We start from the raw sequence: 18,565 nt of genomic DNA, 5'->3' as shown, positions 1-18,565 counted from the left end.
GAAACAAGGGGCAACCAGGCAAGCAGGGTCACAGGGTCAGGATGGATGGCTCGCTGCTCCGTTTGTCTCTCCGTCTGTCTCTTTTAACGGAACGGAACGGAAGAGGAGAAGCCAACCGGTTGACTCTTTTTCTATCTGCTGTGTGCCCCACGCCGTGATGTTTGTTGATCATCACCGCACCGAATAAACTCTTTTTGGGCAGCACGAGAGGGACCAGCTGGATATCCTTGCTGGAGATTTTCACGACATCCAGTTATACGTACGTCTATACAATCGAAAAAGTACAAACCGTTGTACGAATATCCTTTTCGTTACCATATAAGATGAATTGTATATATTAATTTAGATAAAAATAGATAGTTGATTTGAAGCTGCCACTTTAGCTATTTCTAGTACATTATATGGTGCTTAATTGAGATGCTTTACACTCTTTTTAGGTGACATATGTAAGCTTTTTCCTGCATATAGTACGGTGAAAAGAGGTGATCTCTTGTCAAAATATTGCCAGCTATATTCTAATTTTAGTTAAACGACATTGTACGCCATTTAGATAGGCACTTCATAGTAGTGCCAATTAACACAAGGTACGTCTAACTGATTAATAATGCTCATTGGGAACACTAATTAATAATGCTCATTGGGAACACTAATGTCAATGTTTGACATTTTCTTGAAAGCATAAGTGGTCGTACTTAAACACATCACAGCAAAATTAACACAGCAACGTCCAATCAATCTGCCACATGTTGACGGCAGATAGCACGTCAATTTATGAACCGCAAGCGCACGGATCGTCGTAGCTTTTCCCTTAGAGTATCCTAACCACCCAAGGTTTAACAATCCGTGGATCGGCAGCGAACTGACTTTGGTTTTTCATCTAATTTAACGGGTCTAATCCTAACATGAAGCATAAATTGCATATGAAGGGTAACCTTGATGTAAAGATTGATATCATGAATAAAGTTAGATTCACATATATATATGATATAACACCACTGAGGATAGCAAGATCCTATCATCTTCTAATTGTAGTTCCAGCCAAAGTGGTAACCAATCTATGTAACACCTTAATAAAGAATCATCTCTCATAAAGGCGGCTCGCAAGCGGCCTACTTTCGGTCGTCACTGCGAGGTGTGTGTTGACGCCTCCAGTTTCCCAAAGCGTTACCTCAACGACTCCTACAATACTCGCCATTAATCCTACTCAACTTTACGCAATCATTCGGCCTTTTCTTCCCACGTGATGTCACCACGCAAGGGTAATCACACCGACTTCCTACGCACTACTAAGCACTACTAAGATATATCCGCAAGATATAGAATAATCATCACAACATCTATTCCTACTAAAGGCATATGGTAGCTACACATATAAAAATAAGTATGCATCATAGTAGATCAAAGTAAGCACAAGATTAGATTGATATCACCATCGTGTGCACATAAGCCTTGATTATCACAAGGTTCAGCTCCAGAACTCCACCATGGCTTTGTCGCGCAAAGACGACCATAGCGGTTAGGGTCTAGCCTAAACCATCTCCTAAACAACCTCGAAGACTTGCAGCGGCCCTCGGCTCCCTCTGGTGTGTGTCCCTCTATTCGTCGACTTCTGGTGGATGGATCTCCGTGCTCGACGAAATATTGGAGTATTTATAGTCTGGAGAGTGCGTGGTAGAAATTGGAAGGCGAGAGGAGCAAGGAAAGCCCCATGCCGATCGGCCTAGTCCTTCCTTTTATCCCCTTATGCCCAACTTCATTGCCAAGTCTCCTCTGATGTTTTGGAAGCTTATTTTTGTATGCATGTGGGCTTGGCACGTTGATAGCTTCGGGATGAGATTGATCTTTGATAACTTTCCAAATCTCTACTTGATTCTCTTTGATTCCTCTTTGATCCCAAAGTGATCCTTATCATACCTTCACAAACTTAGCCCTTAAGTAATTTTGGAGGAGTGCTTGCCAAAAATAAGCGTCGGAGGAGGCTAGAAGACCCCTGGCCAATCGGCTTGGGCTTCACCAGGCCGATCATGACCTTCGTCTTTGACAGGTTCGTTGCTCGTTCGGGGCTTTATCCAAAATATACTTTTAGGTCCAATTTCCTGCAAAAATAGAATGTTCTCCAAATTACAATGCATATGCGAAAACGGGGTTATTTCAGATGCCAAGTGACAGATTAGTATAAGAATATATATGAAAACGTCACTTAAAGGGCACTAAAAGTATGTCAATAACGAGCGTCAACACCACACTATCTAAAATATGTGATTATGTGAAGCAACCGACTAGATCAATAAACCCTGAAACACGTGCAAGCACCTCTAATTGAAAATATAAGTCTATTGCAACATCAATGCGGTTTACAAGACAATATTTTGTCCAATAATATGTATAAAACATTTTGTCTTAGCCACAAAGAGTTATAATTAGAAAAACTTTTTTTCCATAATAAATCTATTAATGCCAATCTTAGTTCGTCAATCCAGATAAAATTCTAGATATTTGTAGTCAATATAAGAAATTTAATTTAGGATAATTTATGTACTCATATTCCTAACTGGTAGGTGACATGCCCGTTGATAACAACGCGTCAGTGGTAACTTCATCAATCTTGAGGATTTGCTAGCTCAGTCTTTCAAAGGTGCTCATAGGGGTAGAGTTGCGTACGTGCAAGTGAACATCTGCATTTGTACTGTGTGATTTGCAAAAATATATTTCTGATCAGAGAAGAGAAGTACTAATAATAATCTTTAGAGAAGAGAAGTACTAATAATAATCTTTAGCCACGACATCGATTTCCTTAATGCAAAATACATAATTCCCCACGTGCCATGAAATGTAAGGGACACAGTACCAACTTTTTCTTTGACTAGTACGCACGCGGCACTTACCATTTCGATTCCAAACGAGGATCCAACAGTATCTCTACTATAAAGAGTGAGCAAATTGAAAATAATTTCCATCCAGAGTTACACTCCCGTACCCCTCATAGAGGACCCACTTGTCAGGTTAGGAGGGTGATAAAAAGGTGTGACGAAGGATGGGAGGATGAAAAAACTGGATGATAGAAAAATGATTTTGCTAAAAATCACTATTTTTTCTCACCTTTCTTTTCTCCTTACCCGCTCAAGCATACCCACCTACGCGCCAATCACGTTCCTGATTTTTTGGCTGAGGTCTCCTTCCTTTTTCCATACTCTGGCGTTTCGTGACTCCATGATTTTCTTCGTGGTTTGCTTCCTTTTACATGCTGTTAATTGATCGGTAGCCTTCCTTTTGAGAGCTTTTAATTTAATTCAATTCCTATTTTTTTTCATGGTCTCCTTCCTTTTCCATACTTTGCCGTCCCGCAACTCTACAATTTTCTCCATGGTTTCTTTCCTTTTACATGCTCTTGATTGATTGGTAGCCTTTTGGGAGCCTTTAATTTAATTCCGCTCTTAATTTTTCACCATGGTCTCCTTCCTTTTCCATGCTCTGCCGTCCCGCGACTCCATAATTTTCTCAGTGGTTTCCTTCCTTTTACATGCTCTTGGTTGATTGGTAGCCTTCGTATCGGAAGCCTTCCTTTTGAGAGCCTTTAATTTAATTCCATTCCTAATTTTTCTCCATGATCTCCTTCCTTTTCCATGCTCTGCCATCCCACGACTCCAAGATTTTCTCCGTGGTTTCCTTCCTTTTACACACTCTTGATTGGTAGCCTTATTAAGAGCCTTCCTTTTGAGAGACTTTAATTTATATATAGGCACAACGATGGCAAGTTCTCTCCTACGTCCATGTCTCCTTCTTGCTTCATGTCCTCCTTCCACCGAGAGGATATCGCCAGACCTCCACGCCCTCATGTCGGAACTCAATCGGGATCAAAGGGCTACCGCTCCTTCCACTGAGGATTACTGCCGGACTTCCACGTCCTGGTGGTGGAACTACATGCTGGAACTCAAATGGTTGCCGACCCCTTTTGATCAATTCTGCAACTACCAGGTGAAGGAAGGCTGCTGTTGCAAGCTCACCATGGCAATTAGGTAAGGCCCTAAACCTTCATCTTCTTACTACTATATAAGGTAGTACTGCATGTTTGATCATGTAAGTTCACGACGTGTTGATTCCATATGTTCTTCGTCCTACATCGCAATGAAATATTGTTAGATTGATAATCCATTATGTTTATGTACAACTTAAAAATATCTAGATATCTGAGAGTGATAATCCATGATGTTTTGAGTTCATGACATTGTCTCCATTATACATGAATCCGTAAATGCCCTATATATCTTGTGTTTATGCGACTGACTTTTTGCCGTTACGTGTTATTCCATTATCATTGTATCATGTTATCCGTGTTGTTCTACAAATAATGATAAATTTTTTTTTACGCGCTGACAATATATACATCCATCGGATATTTCATTACATGATATCTGATCAACATGGGTCGTCGAGCTGTGCTTGGAAATGTGATGAACACACACTTAATTAAGCAGAGCATCGATCCGTCGTGTTAAGAGACCTAGAGAAGGTATCTAATCTTTGGTTGAATCCCAATGTTCTGGTTGCACATAACATATTAAGGAGACTTATCCATGTATCCTTTTGAGCGCAGGCGAAAATCTTAATGATATGCAAATATACCATTGGAGAAGAAGGCTGAGCGAAATGCAAAGAGAAGGGAAGATTATCAGCGTAAAAAGGCAGAGAGATAATCAAGCAATGGCGTGCTCGAAGTTCTTGGACAATTAGGCAGTGTCATGCATTGAACCTCTGGAGAACCATCTTGTGATGAACCACCTAAGGCATTATCTTATACATTTGTTAAAAATTATGAGTTAGTATAGTTGGATCCGTAAGTTATGATATAGTTTTGTTTTACTTTTACAGAGATATCTCATGATATTGTATCGGGTGATGTTAGATCTTGCTTAGTATTGATGAAGTATTAGATTGAGAAGCAGTTTTAGTTTCTTCGGGGAAAAAAGAGAAGTATTTTTAGTTTAAATGTAATAATTTGGCCACATGTCCGTTAGATCTTCTGCCCACTTAATAAATAAAAAAGCTTCCTTCCTTCATTTCACAACTAAATTTCTTTATCAACATTCGCAAAATTACATAAAGCAAGGGAGAAACGAGATTGTGATTGGTTAGATCTAATTTTATAGAAAGAACTAGCCCAAATTTATGGTAAATAGCAATAATTTAACATTCCAATCACCATAAAACCTAAGACATAATCACACCCAAATTTGTAGAGCCACATTTAAAAAAAATTTAAATAAAGTATCAGATTACATTCCATGCACGGTAAAACCCAAGACATAACCACACCTAAATTTGTGGAGCCATGTTTAGAAATAAAAAATTAAATAAAGCAAGGGACAAATGAGATTGCGATGGAAGAATTATCAAAAATATGAAGAAGTATATAGTTAAGGTCCGTACCGTTAGTTGATAAAGATAAATTGTTAATGTATCAACGGATTTCTATAATAATTATTTATCTTATTTTATTTATAAAAATTATGTATCATATTTTAATTATACATGCCACGTGCACCACTAGTATTAAGTTAAGTTCAAAAAATTCCCATCGCTTTGCCAAACTTGCGGAAACAAAAGATGATAAGATCTCCGCAGCCTGCCGCGTCTGATCGCTTCCAATTTGCTCCCGACCGCCGAGAGGCTAGGGCAAGACATTCGCTCTCTCCGCAAGCATTCCTTCCCCTCGCTCTCCATCAAATAAGGTATCAGGTATGGAAACATTCGATCAGCCATCGCGTCCCCCCAAATCTCTTTTTGGTTATGTACAGGGGATTCAGTAAATTTTGCCGATTAGAAAAAAGGGGCATCGGCGTGCAATTTCTTAGGGTCTAATAGTTGGACCGGCGCTCTCTTTCTTTTCTAAAGCAAATTGATAGCCACCAGTGCGTTGAATCTCATCATGCATACAAGAATTTCAGAAGACTAGGAAGTGGATCAGATGCTGAGGGCGCTGGGGGACGAGTAGGCCCCATACCCACTACCAAATAGATAGAGTGCATCAACCATTCAGCTTCCTTCCTCCTGGATCACCACTAGTGATCGACGCACTTAGTGACTGCTGGAGGGAAGCATCGTCACTGAGATTTTATTTTGTGCAATGACTGCGCTTTCTCTTTTCACAAATTCTACAAACTTAGTTATTACTCCCTCCGTCCCAAATTACTATTCGTTTTGGTTTTTCTAGGTACATATCTTTTGTTACGTATCTAGACATAGTATATATCTATATGCATAGCAAAAGTTATGAATCTAGAAAAGCCAAAACGAATAGTAATTTGGGATGGAGGGAGTACAAGTAAAAACGACACAGGCTATCGATTCCTTTTTTTTCTCGAACTACGCAGGAGAGCTGCGTGTCATTTCATTAAGAGAGAAAAGAAAGTACATAGAGAGGGGGAGAGCCCCCAGACTAAGTACCGAACACACCCCAACACTCACAAAACACTACACACACCACACCCCACGAGAAAATCATTGGAGCGCCACACAAAACAGAAAAAACAAGACCAAAAAGCACCAAACCTAAGCTACTGGTGCAAGCGACCTAGCAAGCAACTCTCTGAGTTTAGAAGCTCCAGCCAAGCACCACAGAGTGCTTTCATTTGTTATAGCCTGTAGGAGCACCTGGGAGTTAGGGAGAGCGCCTTCAAACACACAGGAATTTCTATGCTTCCAAATCTCCCATGCCACCAAAATGATGAGAGAATTTAAACCCTTGTGCCACTCTTTTGGTGCAGCTCTAATTACTTTGCCCCACCAAGCTGAGAAGCTAGAAGAGTTAGCCGGCACATCAACTACCAGATTCAGATGTGAGAAGACCAAAGACCATATTTGTCTGGTAAAAACGCAGGATAACAGCAATTGGGGGGCTATTTCCTGCGCTTGGTCACAGAACAGGCATGCCGGGGGGTGCTGCAGGCCCCTACTGGCCAGCCGGTCAGCAGTCCAAAGCCTCTGTTTAATGGCTAGCCAAACAAAGAATTTACAGCGTAAAGGGGCCCAACTTCTCCAAATTCTTTTCCATGGGATAAACTTTACAGAGCCAATGAAGAAGGCTTCATATGCAGACTTGCTGGTGTATATACCAGATTGGGTCAGCTTCCAAATATATTGGTCCAGGGTATCCTGTTGTAAATGGACACCATCTAATTGGTCCCAAAGTAGCAGGTACTCTATCAGGACCTCCACTGAGAGGCCTCCTCTAATATCTGACACCCAGCGCCTATTGGAGAGGGCCTGTGCGACTGTTCTAGTTTTGACAATTCTCCTAGGAATAGTCTGGAACAGATTAGGAGCTATTTCAGCCATAGTTTTTCCTTCCAACCATCTATCTTTCCAGAAAAGAATTGTCTCCCCATTTCCCACCACTGAAACTACTGCCATGTTAAACAAGGCTTGAGCTTTCTGGGGCACCTGGATATGAAGACCAGCCCAAGGACGAGAAGGGTCTGTTTTTTGTGCCCAAAGCCATCTAATCCGCAAGGCCCAGCCAAAGGATTCAAGGTTGTGTATGCCCAGCCAAAGGATTCAAGGCTATCGATTCCTTTTTCATCTGTTACTCAAGAAAAAGATAGAGCATTTGTTATTCTAGTATATAGTATATAGGTACTGTTATCTTGTCTCGTCCTACAAAATCATGAACCAAATTTCCTGTTCGCACTGAATGTATATCACACGATTTGCTCTTTTGGACTAGAAAAGTAAAAGAATTCATATCACTACTTTCTGTTCATACCCAATGAATCATTTAGATTAAATCATCGCTTGTTTACAATTTATAGTCAGGAAAGACAAAAGTAACCGATCATTGCATCTTTCTAGCTGGAGACTCCAGTTCGATCCCCACTTTCGTGTGGATTGTTTCTGCTGATTTTTTTTTTGGGGTTGATACCTGGGTAGCTAGCCTTTATGTTGACGTTGCTAACCCATTATCCACACTCTAAAAACTGATAAGGAACGAAAGATGTAGTCCTTCAACTTTCACTCATTTAATTTTAAACTTTCCATTTACTAACCTGGACATGTGAAAGCTATTCAAGCAGACAAAATTCAATTATCATCTGAATTAACTGAAATGCATTCATTAATGAATTATGATAGTTACAACCAAACACACACCCTCTCTGTCTCACATGCTCACACACTCATTGTTTTCTTAACTTTGCCAAAAAAACAAGAATACACACAAGGGACACGATAAAACCCATAAGACTCCTCAGCAGCCACATGCTATAATGCTTTTGGCCCCCCAAAAACATGCCTTAATGGGTCGAAGCCATCAATCATGTATCTGTTGAAAGTTAATTACATCCATTTCTCGGGAAAATGTCACATAATAGCTGCCGCCGGCATATTTAAGAATGACTTATGCTGTACTTGGGCTCCTAAAGTGAAATACTCAAATTCACAAGCACATGTTCTTTTCTGCGGTCCTCCATGTTCAAATTACAGGATTTTGCCACAAAAAACAGGTTATTGTCAGTATGATATCTTCTATTTACGAGTTATGACTCTAGTTGTTGTAAGGCCAATATACAAGTAGTGTTAGGGAGACTTCAACGTTGACCAGGAGACTGAAGCTTCAAAGCCACAAATCATAAACAACTTCTTCCAATAGTTCATCTAGTATGCAGTCCCATATTACTACAGTGATCTCTTCCCATTCTGATCGAAGATCCATCCAATTGCCACCTTCAAGGTCCATATTAACTAGCTGGTCTAATGTGCTTGGGAATTGATAATGGAGATGGCGCTCAACATGCTTATTGATTTCTGAGATAAGGTTTCCTCCCGTTGGAGGTCCCCTTATGTTGTATTTGAGAGAAGATAAGCTTGCAAGACTTCTAAAGTATATACCCTGGACTTCTGTCACAGCTTCACAAATGCAGTCAAAGAAAAGCTTAATATCATCTACTTGATTGCCTTGATGTAATTCCTCGAACAAGCAAGGGCTGATTAATTCATCTTCTAGATACCATACCTCTAAGTTCTGGTATGTGCATAATTCTGACAGCTCTAGCAATTCCTTTATGTAACCTAACCTGACATCCTTGTCCGCCCAGAAAACCCCATGGTCTGAACCATCCCCTGTGGTGTATTGTAGTCTCAAGATATCTTCGTGCAACTCACCTGCAGATCATTGGAGGACCAAAAGAAATCATTTAGATTTTTTGAGCACTGATATTTTTAGTGTAAATGGAAATGCTAAGTCTAACTTTGAGTAAATTGAGTTATACATTTTATGATGTTTTCATTGTTAGGACTGTTGACATCTTCGTGGAAGAAAAAATCAAGAACAGATACAGGACTGGGTTGCTCTTGCTTTTCGTGGCTTCCATCAGGAGAAAATTGTGATATCAACTCGATTGGTGCACTTGATCGGGGAGTTGTGGGCTCTTGGCATTCTGTTGCATCATTCTCAGGGGAGCTTGAAACCATGCCAACATGCTCTTGTACTGGTTCTGCTACTTCCACCATATCCTTCAATTTAAAGTACACAAATTTATCAAATTAAGAAAAGCGACGGAAACAAGATCTAACAGATTTGAGAATCGGCTGGAACATACTTGCAATGGTTTATGTCTGCATTGCTCTACTGGGATGTGCCACGCACTTCCATTTTTTTCTAAGCAATCCAGTTTGTCAATTTCTTCCGTGCGCAGAGTGTTAGGTTCAACATCTGCAAATATTTTATCCTATATGACAACATAACCATGTGTTGTTCAACTATTTTGTTGACTATGGGAGCTTTTACTTACCGTCTTGTGTTGTTTCCTGACTATCTTCTTTGACCCAATGCCCATCCTGCTCATGCTGTGCTTCACATGCAACACTTTCTGAAATTTCTCCCGTTTGGCTTTCTTCTTTTGCAAGCTCTTCTCTCTTTGCCTTGTATATGGCATCAACGTTTGCTTCTTCAGGTGAAAGGTAAATGCAGTCTTTTGCCCTAGGGCTACTCCTAGGTGATGGTGTGCTGCATTGAGGGAGGGAAAGCATCCTTACCAAGGACCTTGAGATCCGAAGTGTGGGGTACTTGGCCATTTGACTTTTGTCCTTTAGAATCTCTGCTAGATGTTTCTTGGCCTCATCATAAAAGACAGATCCATCCTTTGATGATGTAATTATGTTACTGTTAATTTCGTTTGGTCCATCATTCCTTTGCTTTTGCCTACTGCTGGTTGAAGATCTAGAATCTTTTATTGCAGTAGATGAAAATTTCTCTTCTGAGGTCTGTTCAGTGAGCTGTCTGGTATCGTTTTTTATCGTGAAAGGTGAACTTTTGAACCAATGTTGATCTTTTTGGAGGCTATCTTCACACACCGAGGGTCTTCCTTTTCTAGCTTCACTAGTCACGATTGTGAATCTTCTCCTAACTTCCTTAATTGAAAATTTTGAACTTTCAGATGCACTTAATTCTGGATCTTGAGTTGAACTAGCAGACACAGCAGGTTCAATCCCTCCTATTGGATTTGGTTTCAGTATAACGATTTTTTTAATTGGCTGAGAAATATTGGTTCCTTCTGCAGAATGCCTTCTGTTTGGTCTTTCCTTCTTCCAGAAAGGGATATGCCTACTCCCTTTACCATGTGTCTTGGTGGCCAACTCAGGCTGACTCAGACTTTTAGTATCTTTGTTTGAGTTGTTATTCTCTGGTATTTGCACTAGCCTGGTCCCTATATGTCTGTTTTGGTGCCCTTGGACGCTCTCCAAAATATGTGAATTCGGCTTCTGTAGTATCTTCAAGAAAAGTTCAGTGTCTGAGCTTAGCATCTCGAGTGCATCTCTGAATTTTTTGGGTTGAGTTACACTGCTGCTACAAAGACGTTTGCCATCAACCATATCCTTTTCCTCACACTCAGGAGTTTGCTCATAAGCAAGACTGCAAGGAGCATTATCTAACTCATTAAGCTTTGTTTGGATTAAGACCTTCAGCTCTGAACATAGCTCACCCTTATTCTTGGAATTTTGATGTGGCTGCTCATCATGGCACCTATGGATTTGTCCTAAGAAATCTGCCACGGCAAATTCGAGTTCATTTTCTTCTGCTTCTTCCATGCAGTTGGAACCACTAGGATCCAAAGATCTGGCTGGGGCAGACATGGTGATGCTTGTGCTGTGATTTGGGTCTCCCTTTGATTTGCTGTTCTGCGTTGAACTTTTGTCCAGACAGACATCATGTCCCAGGTCAGCTAATATTCTTTGAACCTCATCATTTGGAACCTTCAACTGTTTTACCTTTCCTAGCTCGTCCTCCATAAGTCTTTTGACCGTTGGTTTGCTTGGACTGCATTCGTCCATGTTCTGAGAAGCATAAGAGCATCAGATCTATAATTATTCAAAATATATAAGCTGTGATATGCAGCATCAGCATTACAGAATGGGAATGCATACAATTATAGATTTATAGGTTACTTAGAAACTTGATGGAAGCTAGATAAGTTCCAATTCGATGCTTTATCATGCTAATGCACATGTGAAGCATGCCTGATTTTATTAGGCTACACTTTTGTGTGAAGTTTTGTTGTTTTAGTTAGAGGCAGTAATTTACAAGTCCAACAGATATAGGAACCAGTAAGTTAACTATTGCCGTCTTTTTTCCCTGCCGAGCGGTTCTTCTGCAGGTTTATATATGACCAAAGAGCAATCCCACCTGATACAAATAATATTCCGAAGCTTGAACCAAACCTCCTCTGCATCAAGAATGCATGGTGGTGGCACAATCCAAGTCCATAAATGAAGGGTATCGACTGATTCCTTCTACTGCTAAACAGAAACGTATCTGTGCGATCATTTAAGCATGCTTTTCTATTTAGCATAATAATATTAAAGTACACATATGCCTGAAGTAGCACTATTAATGCTAGCTGGAAGTTTGTTATGCAATGCAAGTAGCCCTATGGTCAAGAATGGCTATTTTCGTTGGACATGTGATGCATCTTGGCAGCATTAACAAAATCATTAAGCAGTCTATTGATCAGCCAACATTTGACTAGATGGTTTTTCACTCTCGAGAACGCAATAACACATCATGCTATAGATCTATATAAAGAAAACTTACAGCACCGTCTTCATCTATTTCGTCCAAGTCCCTGGAATTCTTTCTTGAGTGGCCTCTTCCTGCAATCATATCGGGTGCATCAGTAGAATTACAAACACCAAGAACCAGGTTTATAAATGTGATATTTTCCTCAAGTGTCTGAATATTTGCCAGGAATCCAGGCTAGTTTAGAGGGATTTATTGATTTTCTGGTAACATGAAAAGGAAAAAGAAACCTGGCAAGGGAGAATGTCATAAATTAAGCTCACATTGACATGCAGAGCATACTTACTGGCACAAGTTTAGCGAGCTGCCTAGTATAATGAATGAAACAAATGCGTATATCAGTTGGTATCTCTTACAGCTTTGGCCAGCAACATCATAACAAGAAGCTAGATTTTCTTGGGTAAATTTGCAGCAGTAGAACAACTAATTGTTTTTCCCCCCCCCCCCCCCCCCCCCCCCCCCCCCCGAAGAAGAGCAAGAGTTAGCATACCAGGAAAGCCACTGAAAGTGTGCCTTCTGCTGCCTTGCTTCCTGTCCAAGAGGAGCTTTGCATCACGTCGGGAATAGAAGATGCGGATGAGGCCTGACATGCAGCCTATATTGCTGTCCTGACGTCGTATGAGCCGTTTCTGACTCCTCTTCCCCATTTTTCTTTTTCTTTTCTGCAGCAAGTGAGGTCCCTGTTAGATTTGCAGGTAGATCAACAATTAAAAGCCATCATGCTACGATGGCATGGCCAGCCGAACTTGTGTTGTGAAAGCGGGGGAAACAAGCTTTGCAAGTCTGAAGGAGGAGGAAGTGATATTTGCAACACGCAAGGCAAGGTAAATGTGAGCAAGCAGTAAGCAGCCATGGCCGCGTAAATAAAATGTGCAAGTGTTGATGAATATAATTCAGCTGTGGTATTTATGGAAAATATGATCAAAACTGATGTGATGCTTGTAAAATCATGCGAGCTCAGCAGAAGGGGCATGTTATTACCGTTGAAGAGACGAGTAATAAATAACTCGAGAGAATGAAGAAGGAAAGGCATCAGGTAATAGGAGTTGGTGGTTACCTGATAAACCTGCCTAGTAGAGCTTGAACACCCGCCGGTAGAAGAGTTTGTTGGGCGGCGTGTGAAGAGAAGATCGATGGGGGACGACGAATCGGCTTCCTTTAATTTGTTGGTGGTTTCCTTTCCTCCTGCACAAGCAAGCAAGGCCGCCTGCTTTTGGTTTGCTTTCTCCCTCCTTCCCTCCCAGAGTGACTAAGTGAGTGTGTGTGTGTGTGCGCGAAGGAAGGAAGAAGGATGCTATTGCTATGGATCATGGAGCACATGGCTGCACAAGCAAAATGTATGCCGCTTTTTCCCCACCTCCATCCACCAAAAAGTGCGCAAGGCCCGGCCACAGCCTGTACGTCATGGTAATTGTTAGGAAATGCTTGCCTGCAGCGCGCGATAGATCTTGGTAATTAGACTATACTTCATATCTCAAGTCTTGTGGGCCTTGGGCTTGAGAGGTGTTGTTGTTCCTCCGATCCCCAAGGTAAAACTAGTTTATAGTGAAAGTAACAGATGGTCGTCGGGTCCGGCCGCATTGGAATTGCACTGTTTCTGCGTGCCCCAGCCCCACAAGGCCAAGATTGCAGCATTGCCAGCGTAAAAGGCAGCATTATTATGCCGACCATAGCCCACGCAGCAGCAGCAGCAGCGCGTACGCTGTCGAACAAAGGCAAAAGGGCAGCCTCCTCCTGTCCTGATGAGTGATGATCCTGGATATCGATCGCGTCCCGCCGTGCCGCAGCGCCTAGCCAACGCATCGCCGTCGCCGCCGCCGCCGCAGCAGCAACACACAACACACGCACGCACGCACGCACCCCTTCTCTTCTGGCTGATGAGATCAGAGCAGGGCACGAGACCAGAGCTTGCTGCACTGCTCTCCAATCCATCTCATTGCCATGGCAGATACATATGTATATACGATCAAAAGGGGTAAGGTAAATCTCTATCCCATTGTTCACGAGCACCCATACAACACTGTCTGTCGGTGACACACCTCAATAGTGCATGCGCTGAGTTACATAAACAAACCAAGGGGAAAGGTAAAGAAGCACACCACACCACACCACACCACACCACGCAACTCTGTCCATGGGCCTCAACTCGTCTTAATTTTTATCTACTTCTCTATATCATTATCTACTAAAACACTCCTTACTCACCGCCTCTGTATCGTTTGTCATGTCGTTGGATTACCTTATAAATTAGGCGAGGCGGCGGCAGGCACAATGACCTGCAGCATCTCTCTTCTCCGCCGCTTCCTGGCCCTCCGCAGGATCTGCTGGCTCTCTTCCGCGGCTTCCTTCATCAGGTCGCACTCCTTGTCACCTGCAGCACACAACCGCACACGTCTTCCTTTCTTCAGCTAACTGCCCACCCAAAATGCAACTCCACCACCTCTCTGCCGTACACCAAATACCTGATTCTGAGGACTTGAGGATCACGCAGGAGACGCGACCTTCGCTGTCATCATCAGAGTCGATGATTATCAAGGCCGGCGGTGCCTGCGCGTTGCGTACTCACAAGCAAACCAACCGTCGTCAACATAAGGCTACTGCATCTCTTGGTTGCCAAAATACCACAAGTAATAATTCACTTACCTTCTTAGTTGCCACACTCCGGGTGACCTTTGTAGTTGGCACCTCTTCCTGTTTAGGTACCACCCTGCTTCTAGAACCACCGGTCAACCTTTGGGGAAGCGCTTTCATCTTTCCCTCTTCTACCTTCAACTTCGGATCTGCAACCTTTGCGGGGCAAGCCAAAGGTGCAGGATGCCTGCCGATAATAAGGAAGCCTAGTCACGGTACAGTCATCCAAACTAAGACACACAAAAACAAAATCAGTGCAAGTACATATTCAGAAAGCGGCAATCATGTTAGCAGCAAAACATCCAGTTTAACTGAAATTGCACTAGAAATCTTACTTGATGGAAATCAGTGCAACTGAAAAAAAACAAATGCCATGCTAGTATGATGAAACTAACATTCATATGTGAAAATAATAAAACTGAAAAATCCATAGCTAATATAAAAAACAAACAAACAAACATTCCACTGCAGTAGCCTCTGAACATGCTGTCCTTTCAACACACAGACTGTTGCATTAGCCAGATGCAATGAAAAAAGAAGAAGCAGCTCTTTTAATGAACATGCATCCAATGATGAATTTTCAATCAGCTTTCAGGTTATCATATAACAATATCTAAACCTTGTTTTTGAGGATATCAAGATTAGAGCAGTCAGTTTGCACTTTGATCAACCATTGAGAGAACTTCAAGTTTAATTCTCCATTCTACATGAATAAAATATTATCTAATAACTGGAATTTGTAAGAAACTGAGGTGAGAATATTACACTTTTGGTGCTGGTATTTTGTTCGTATAGGGCTGTCCACTTGCTACATGTATTTGGTTCGTCTGGGACCTTCCATTTGCTGCTGGTCTCTGGCTCATCACAGGTCTTCCATTTGGTGCTGTTGTTTGGCTCATCAGGGATCTTCCATCAGCTACTGATGTTTGGTTCATCAGAGTTTTCCCATTTGCTGCTGGTGTTTGGCTCGCCAAGTGTCTTCCATTTGCTCCTGCTGTTTGGCTCACCAAGCTTGCTACTGGTGTTTGGTTCACCATGATTGCAACTGGTGTTTGGCTCACCCGGGTTGCTACTGGTGTTTGGTTCACCTGGGACCTTTCATTTACTAGTGGTAGTTGGTTCATCAGTGGCCTTCCATTGGTCATGCAGCTCTGGTCCTTCAGTAAGATGTAATAGATATAACTAAAAGAGGGGGATACTGATGGAATTTTGAATTGCTCACTACAGTAATGGATACTTACTGTTGGCATTTGGATTGCAGCAGGCCTACTGTTGAGAGATCTGATAGCTCTAACAATCCCCTGCACAAAGAGGCGATGATCAGCCAGTTTAGACCAAACAGTGTCTCAGCAATGTTTCATGTTTCTTTGAGTACTCCAAGTGACAAGTGCATACGAGATTGACTGTATGATTTAAATCATCTGCAAATTTGAGCTAATTTGTATGTTAATGTGAAACTGAACTGACATCTACTACGATAAATGTGCAAGTTACAAACTAGGAAGTTGGTACAATAATTATTTGTGCGCACATGCCAACCATCAGAAGAACCCAAAAGAAAAAATGGAACTATTGGAGTCGTATCAAAACTAGAAGTGAAGAAACTTAAGGACTACCTCCATCTCTTTTGCAAAAATTCTGAAGATGTCACTTTGAAGTTGCCTTAAATCTATCTCTATTTGTTTCGGCCAGACTGAAAGGGTCGAGGATATCTCATCCAGTTTGCGGGAATGGGAGTTCAGAACACTCAGCTGATCAGCAATGCTTTTGGTGCTGCTCTCAAAAAGTGCTTTGAGATCATCTTGTCCCTTAAGCTGCAATGGCATGAATAACTAAGTCAAATTTTGTTGTCTGTGAAAATAGGATGCAGTAGGAGAAAGGACTGAAGCATCAATAATCCTTACAACTTTCTGCAGTGAATTGTCTAGGACAACCACCTTCTGCTGTATGCTTCCAGCTGAACATGACAAATGCATGCTTTCAGTGATGTGCCAGAACATACACAAAAGCTCATGAACAAAGAGAAACTCCTGCAGTATCAAATTCAGTTACCAGACAGGAGGACTTACAATCTAGTGATGCTTCCTTCATGGCTCTGTTTAACTGCATAACATCATTTTGCACCGAATCGAGTACCATCCCCATCTTATGCACCGAACTTGCCAGATGCTGAAATTTGCGCTCAACATCTTCATTAGGAACCTGACCTGTTAAAGTACTACTAGTCAGGCACAGAAATCAAAATAGGGTATGTAAATGAATGGGTAATCTGGATATAAAATGGCGTGAGGTCTTGAGGCTTTACATCTACTGTCAGGAGGAGAAGGATTCCATCGATGGACAGGGTTGCTTGATATTTTTGCCAGTTGCAGCTGAGATTCTTCTCGCACACAAGAAGCTGAGTTGACAGGCAACGAAGGCATCTTCTTTGATGAGTCATCATGTAACCCAAATCTCTGGTGACCAAGCAAAAGAAAATGGAGGTCAAAATTGTGCAAGAAATCATAATTATACATATTTGAATACTGGTGGGCTGCAGATAGAAACACAGGAGCTGTAAGTGAAATATGAGCAGCAAGAGCATTTCCACATTGGGTGCTTATCATGCCTTGAAGAATAAAGCAGAAGGGACCATTTGCATACTGGTGGAATCAAGAAGGGCATGGATTTCAAACAGACTCGCATGATGAAATCACAAATTTCAAACAGATTCACAGTCATAGATGGAGCTCAGGAGAGCTACTCCCCAAAAGCTCCAGTACATGAATGCAACAACTAGATGGCGAGATGGTGCTACCAGTACAGAGCAAACAGTTTGATTGATCGGAATCTATTTGACAGATAAATTATTGGAAACTGGACAATCTGCTTGCAGTGTGGTTCTGCATCCTACAAAATTTTGCAGCTGAGGCCCAACTGATACGCCTGAAAAGCCCTCAAGCAGAACACATTTTGCGAATTCCTGTGACTTGCATCAATTTTAAGTGTTCCTTCCACACATCAATAAAACACAGTTGAAGTAACCTGAAACTAATCCAACCTGCTGCAACTAGCACGACACTCACTGAATCCCAACCACAAATCACACTTGACGAACCCACCGATGAAGGAAAACCACCAATCGGCACACATAGCAGAGAAGCGAGGGACGAATGGATGCGGACCGGACCTGATCGCGCGTGGGAGACGCGAGGTGGAGGCTGAGGAGGCTATCGTCGAGGGATCCCTGCGAGAGCTGCGACTGCGAGTGCAGGAGCGACGACCCGCCTCCGCTTCCCCCAACGCCCTGCGAGAAGGACTGCTGCGATAGCGGCTGCGAGCGCTGCTGCTGCTGCTGCTGCGACCCCGCCAGGGCCGCGGCGGAGGAACCCGACGCGCCCACCACGCCGGCGCCGCCGCTCCCTCCGGTCCTACTGAAAGCAGCAGAAACACAGCAGGAACCAACCGCATGTGAGAATCGCGGAAGCAGCCGCGGCGAGAGGGCAGGAAATTGGGCGGGGGATTTCACCGGGGAGGGAGGACGGAGATGGAGCCGAGGTCGCACGCCTTATTGATCTTAAGCTTCATGGCCTGCTCCCGTAGCGGGCACGAGCGAGGCGGCGGCGGACGTGGTGATCGCCGGCGAGGGAGGCGCAGGCGCTGCAAATTTGAATTCGCTGCTCCGTGCCTAGCTGGCCTTTGTAGACCACCCTGCCATGTGGGGCCGCCGTGTGCAAGGCATCCCATCATTCCTCTTTGACTTTTGTGTGCGGCGGCGACCGGCGGCAAACGCATGCTGGACTGGACCCTATTGGACTGACTCTTCTCGGCCCAACTCGGCCGGCCCATACCATCCCCCTTCCAGGGTTCCACAAAACCCTAGCC

General features: G+C 42.6%; 2 protein-coding genes and 1 long non-coding RNA gene across 5 annotated transcripts; 1 reads left to right on the top strand and 2 right to left on the bottom strand.

Annotated features, from left to right (window-relative positions):
• Positions 1-5,598: 5,598 nt before the first annotated feature.
• On the top strand, positions 5,599-13,058 carry LOC105913641. Of its 2 annotated transcripts, XR_002675959.1 has the most exons (4): positions 5,599-5,736; positions 11,087-11,211; positions 11,649-11,767; positions 12,739-13,058. It is a non-coding gene; the product is annotated as an uncharacterized LOC105913641 (long non-coding RNA). The 2 variants fall into 2 exon arrangements; XR_001163165.2 differs by lacking the exon at positions 11,649-11,767.
• On the bottom strand, positions 8,081-13,565 carry LOC101766926. 2 transcript variants are annotated; one of them, XM_022823348.1, is made up of 7 exons: positions 13,128-13,565; positions 12,561-12,750; positions 12,086-12,144; positions 9,786-11,328; positions 9,594-9,706; positions 9,264-9,507; positions 8,081-9,156 (listed from the first exon to the last, which is right to left on the bottom strand). In XM_022823348.1, the coding sequence occupies exons 2-7, from the start codon at positions 12,715-12,717 to the stop codon at positions 8,609-8,611; spliced, it is 2,664 nt and encodes an 887-aa protein (XP_022679083.1). In that variant the 5' UTR covers positions 12,718-12,750; positions 13,128-13,565; the 3' UTR covers positions 8,081-8,608. The 2 variants fall into 2 exon arrangements, with proteins under 2 accessions (XP_022679083.1, XP_004986069.1); XM_004986012.3 differs by having other exon boundaries at positions 12,561-12,732; positions 13,128-13,564.
• Positions 13,566-14,029: 464 nt separating this feature from the next.
• Positions 14,030-18,554, bottom strand: LOC101765815 (protein PAIR1). Its single transcript, XM_004986010.3, has 11 exons — positions 18,210-18,554; positions 17,871-18,114; positions 17,007-17,157; positions 16,771-16,908; positions 16,606-16,658; positions 16,318-16,515; positions 15,943-16,002; positions 15,467-15,858; positions 14,714-14,888; positions 14,533-14,617; positions 14,030-14,441 (listed from the first exon to the last, which is right to left on the bottom strand). Exons 1-11 carry the CDS (start codon positions 18,527-18,529, stop codon positions 14,311-14,313), a joined length of 1,947 nt encoding a protein of 648 aa, XP_004986067.2. The 5' UTR covers positions 18,530-18,554; the 3' UTR covers positions 14,030-14,310.
• Between the last annotated feature and the right edge of the window lie 11 nt (positions 18,555-18,565).

Source organism: Setaria italica, chromosome IX (assembly GCF_000263155.2).
Source record: "Setaria italica strain Yugu1 chromosome IX, Setaria_italica_v2.0, whole genome shotgun sequence".
Classification (NCBI taxonomy): Eukaryota; Viridiplantae; Streptophyta; class Magnoliopsida; order Poales; family Poaceae; genus Setaria; species Setaria italica.
The sequence above is the reverse complement of the archived record's forward strand: the minus strand, read 5'-3'. Positions and strand labels throughout refer to the sequence as shown.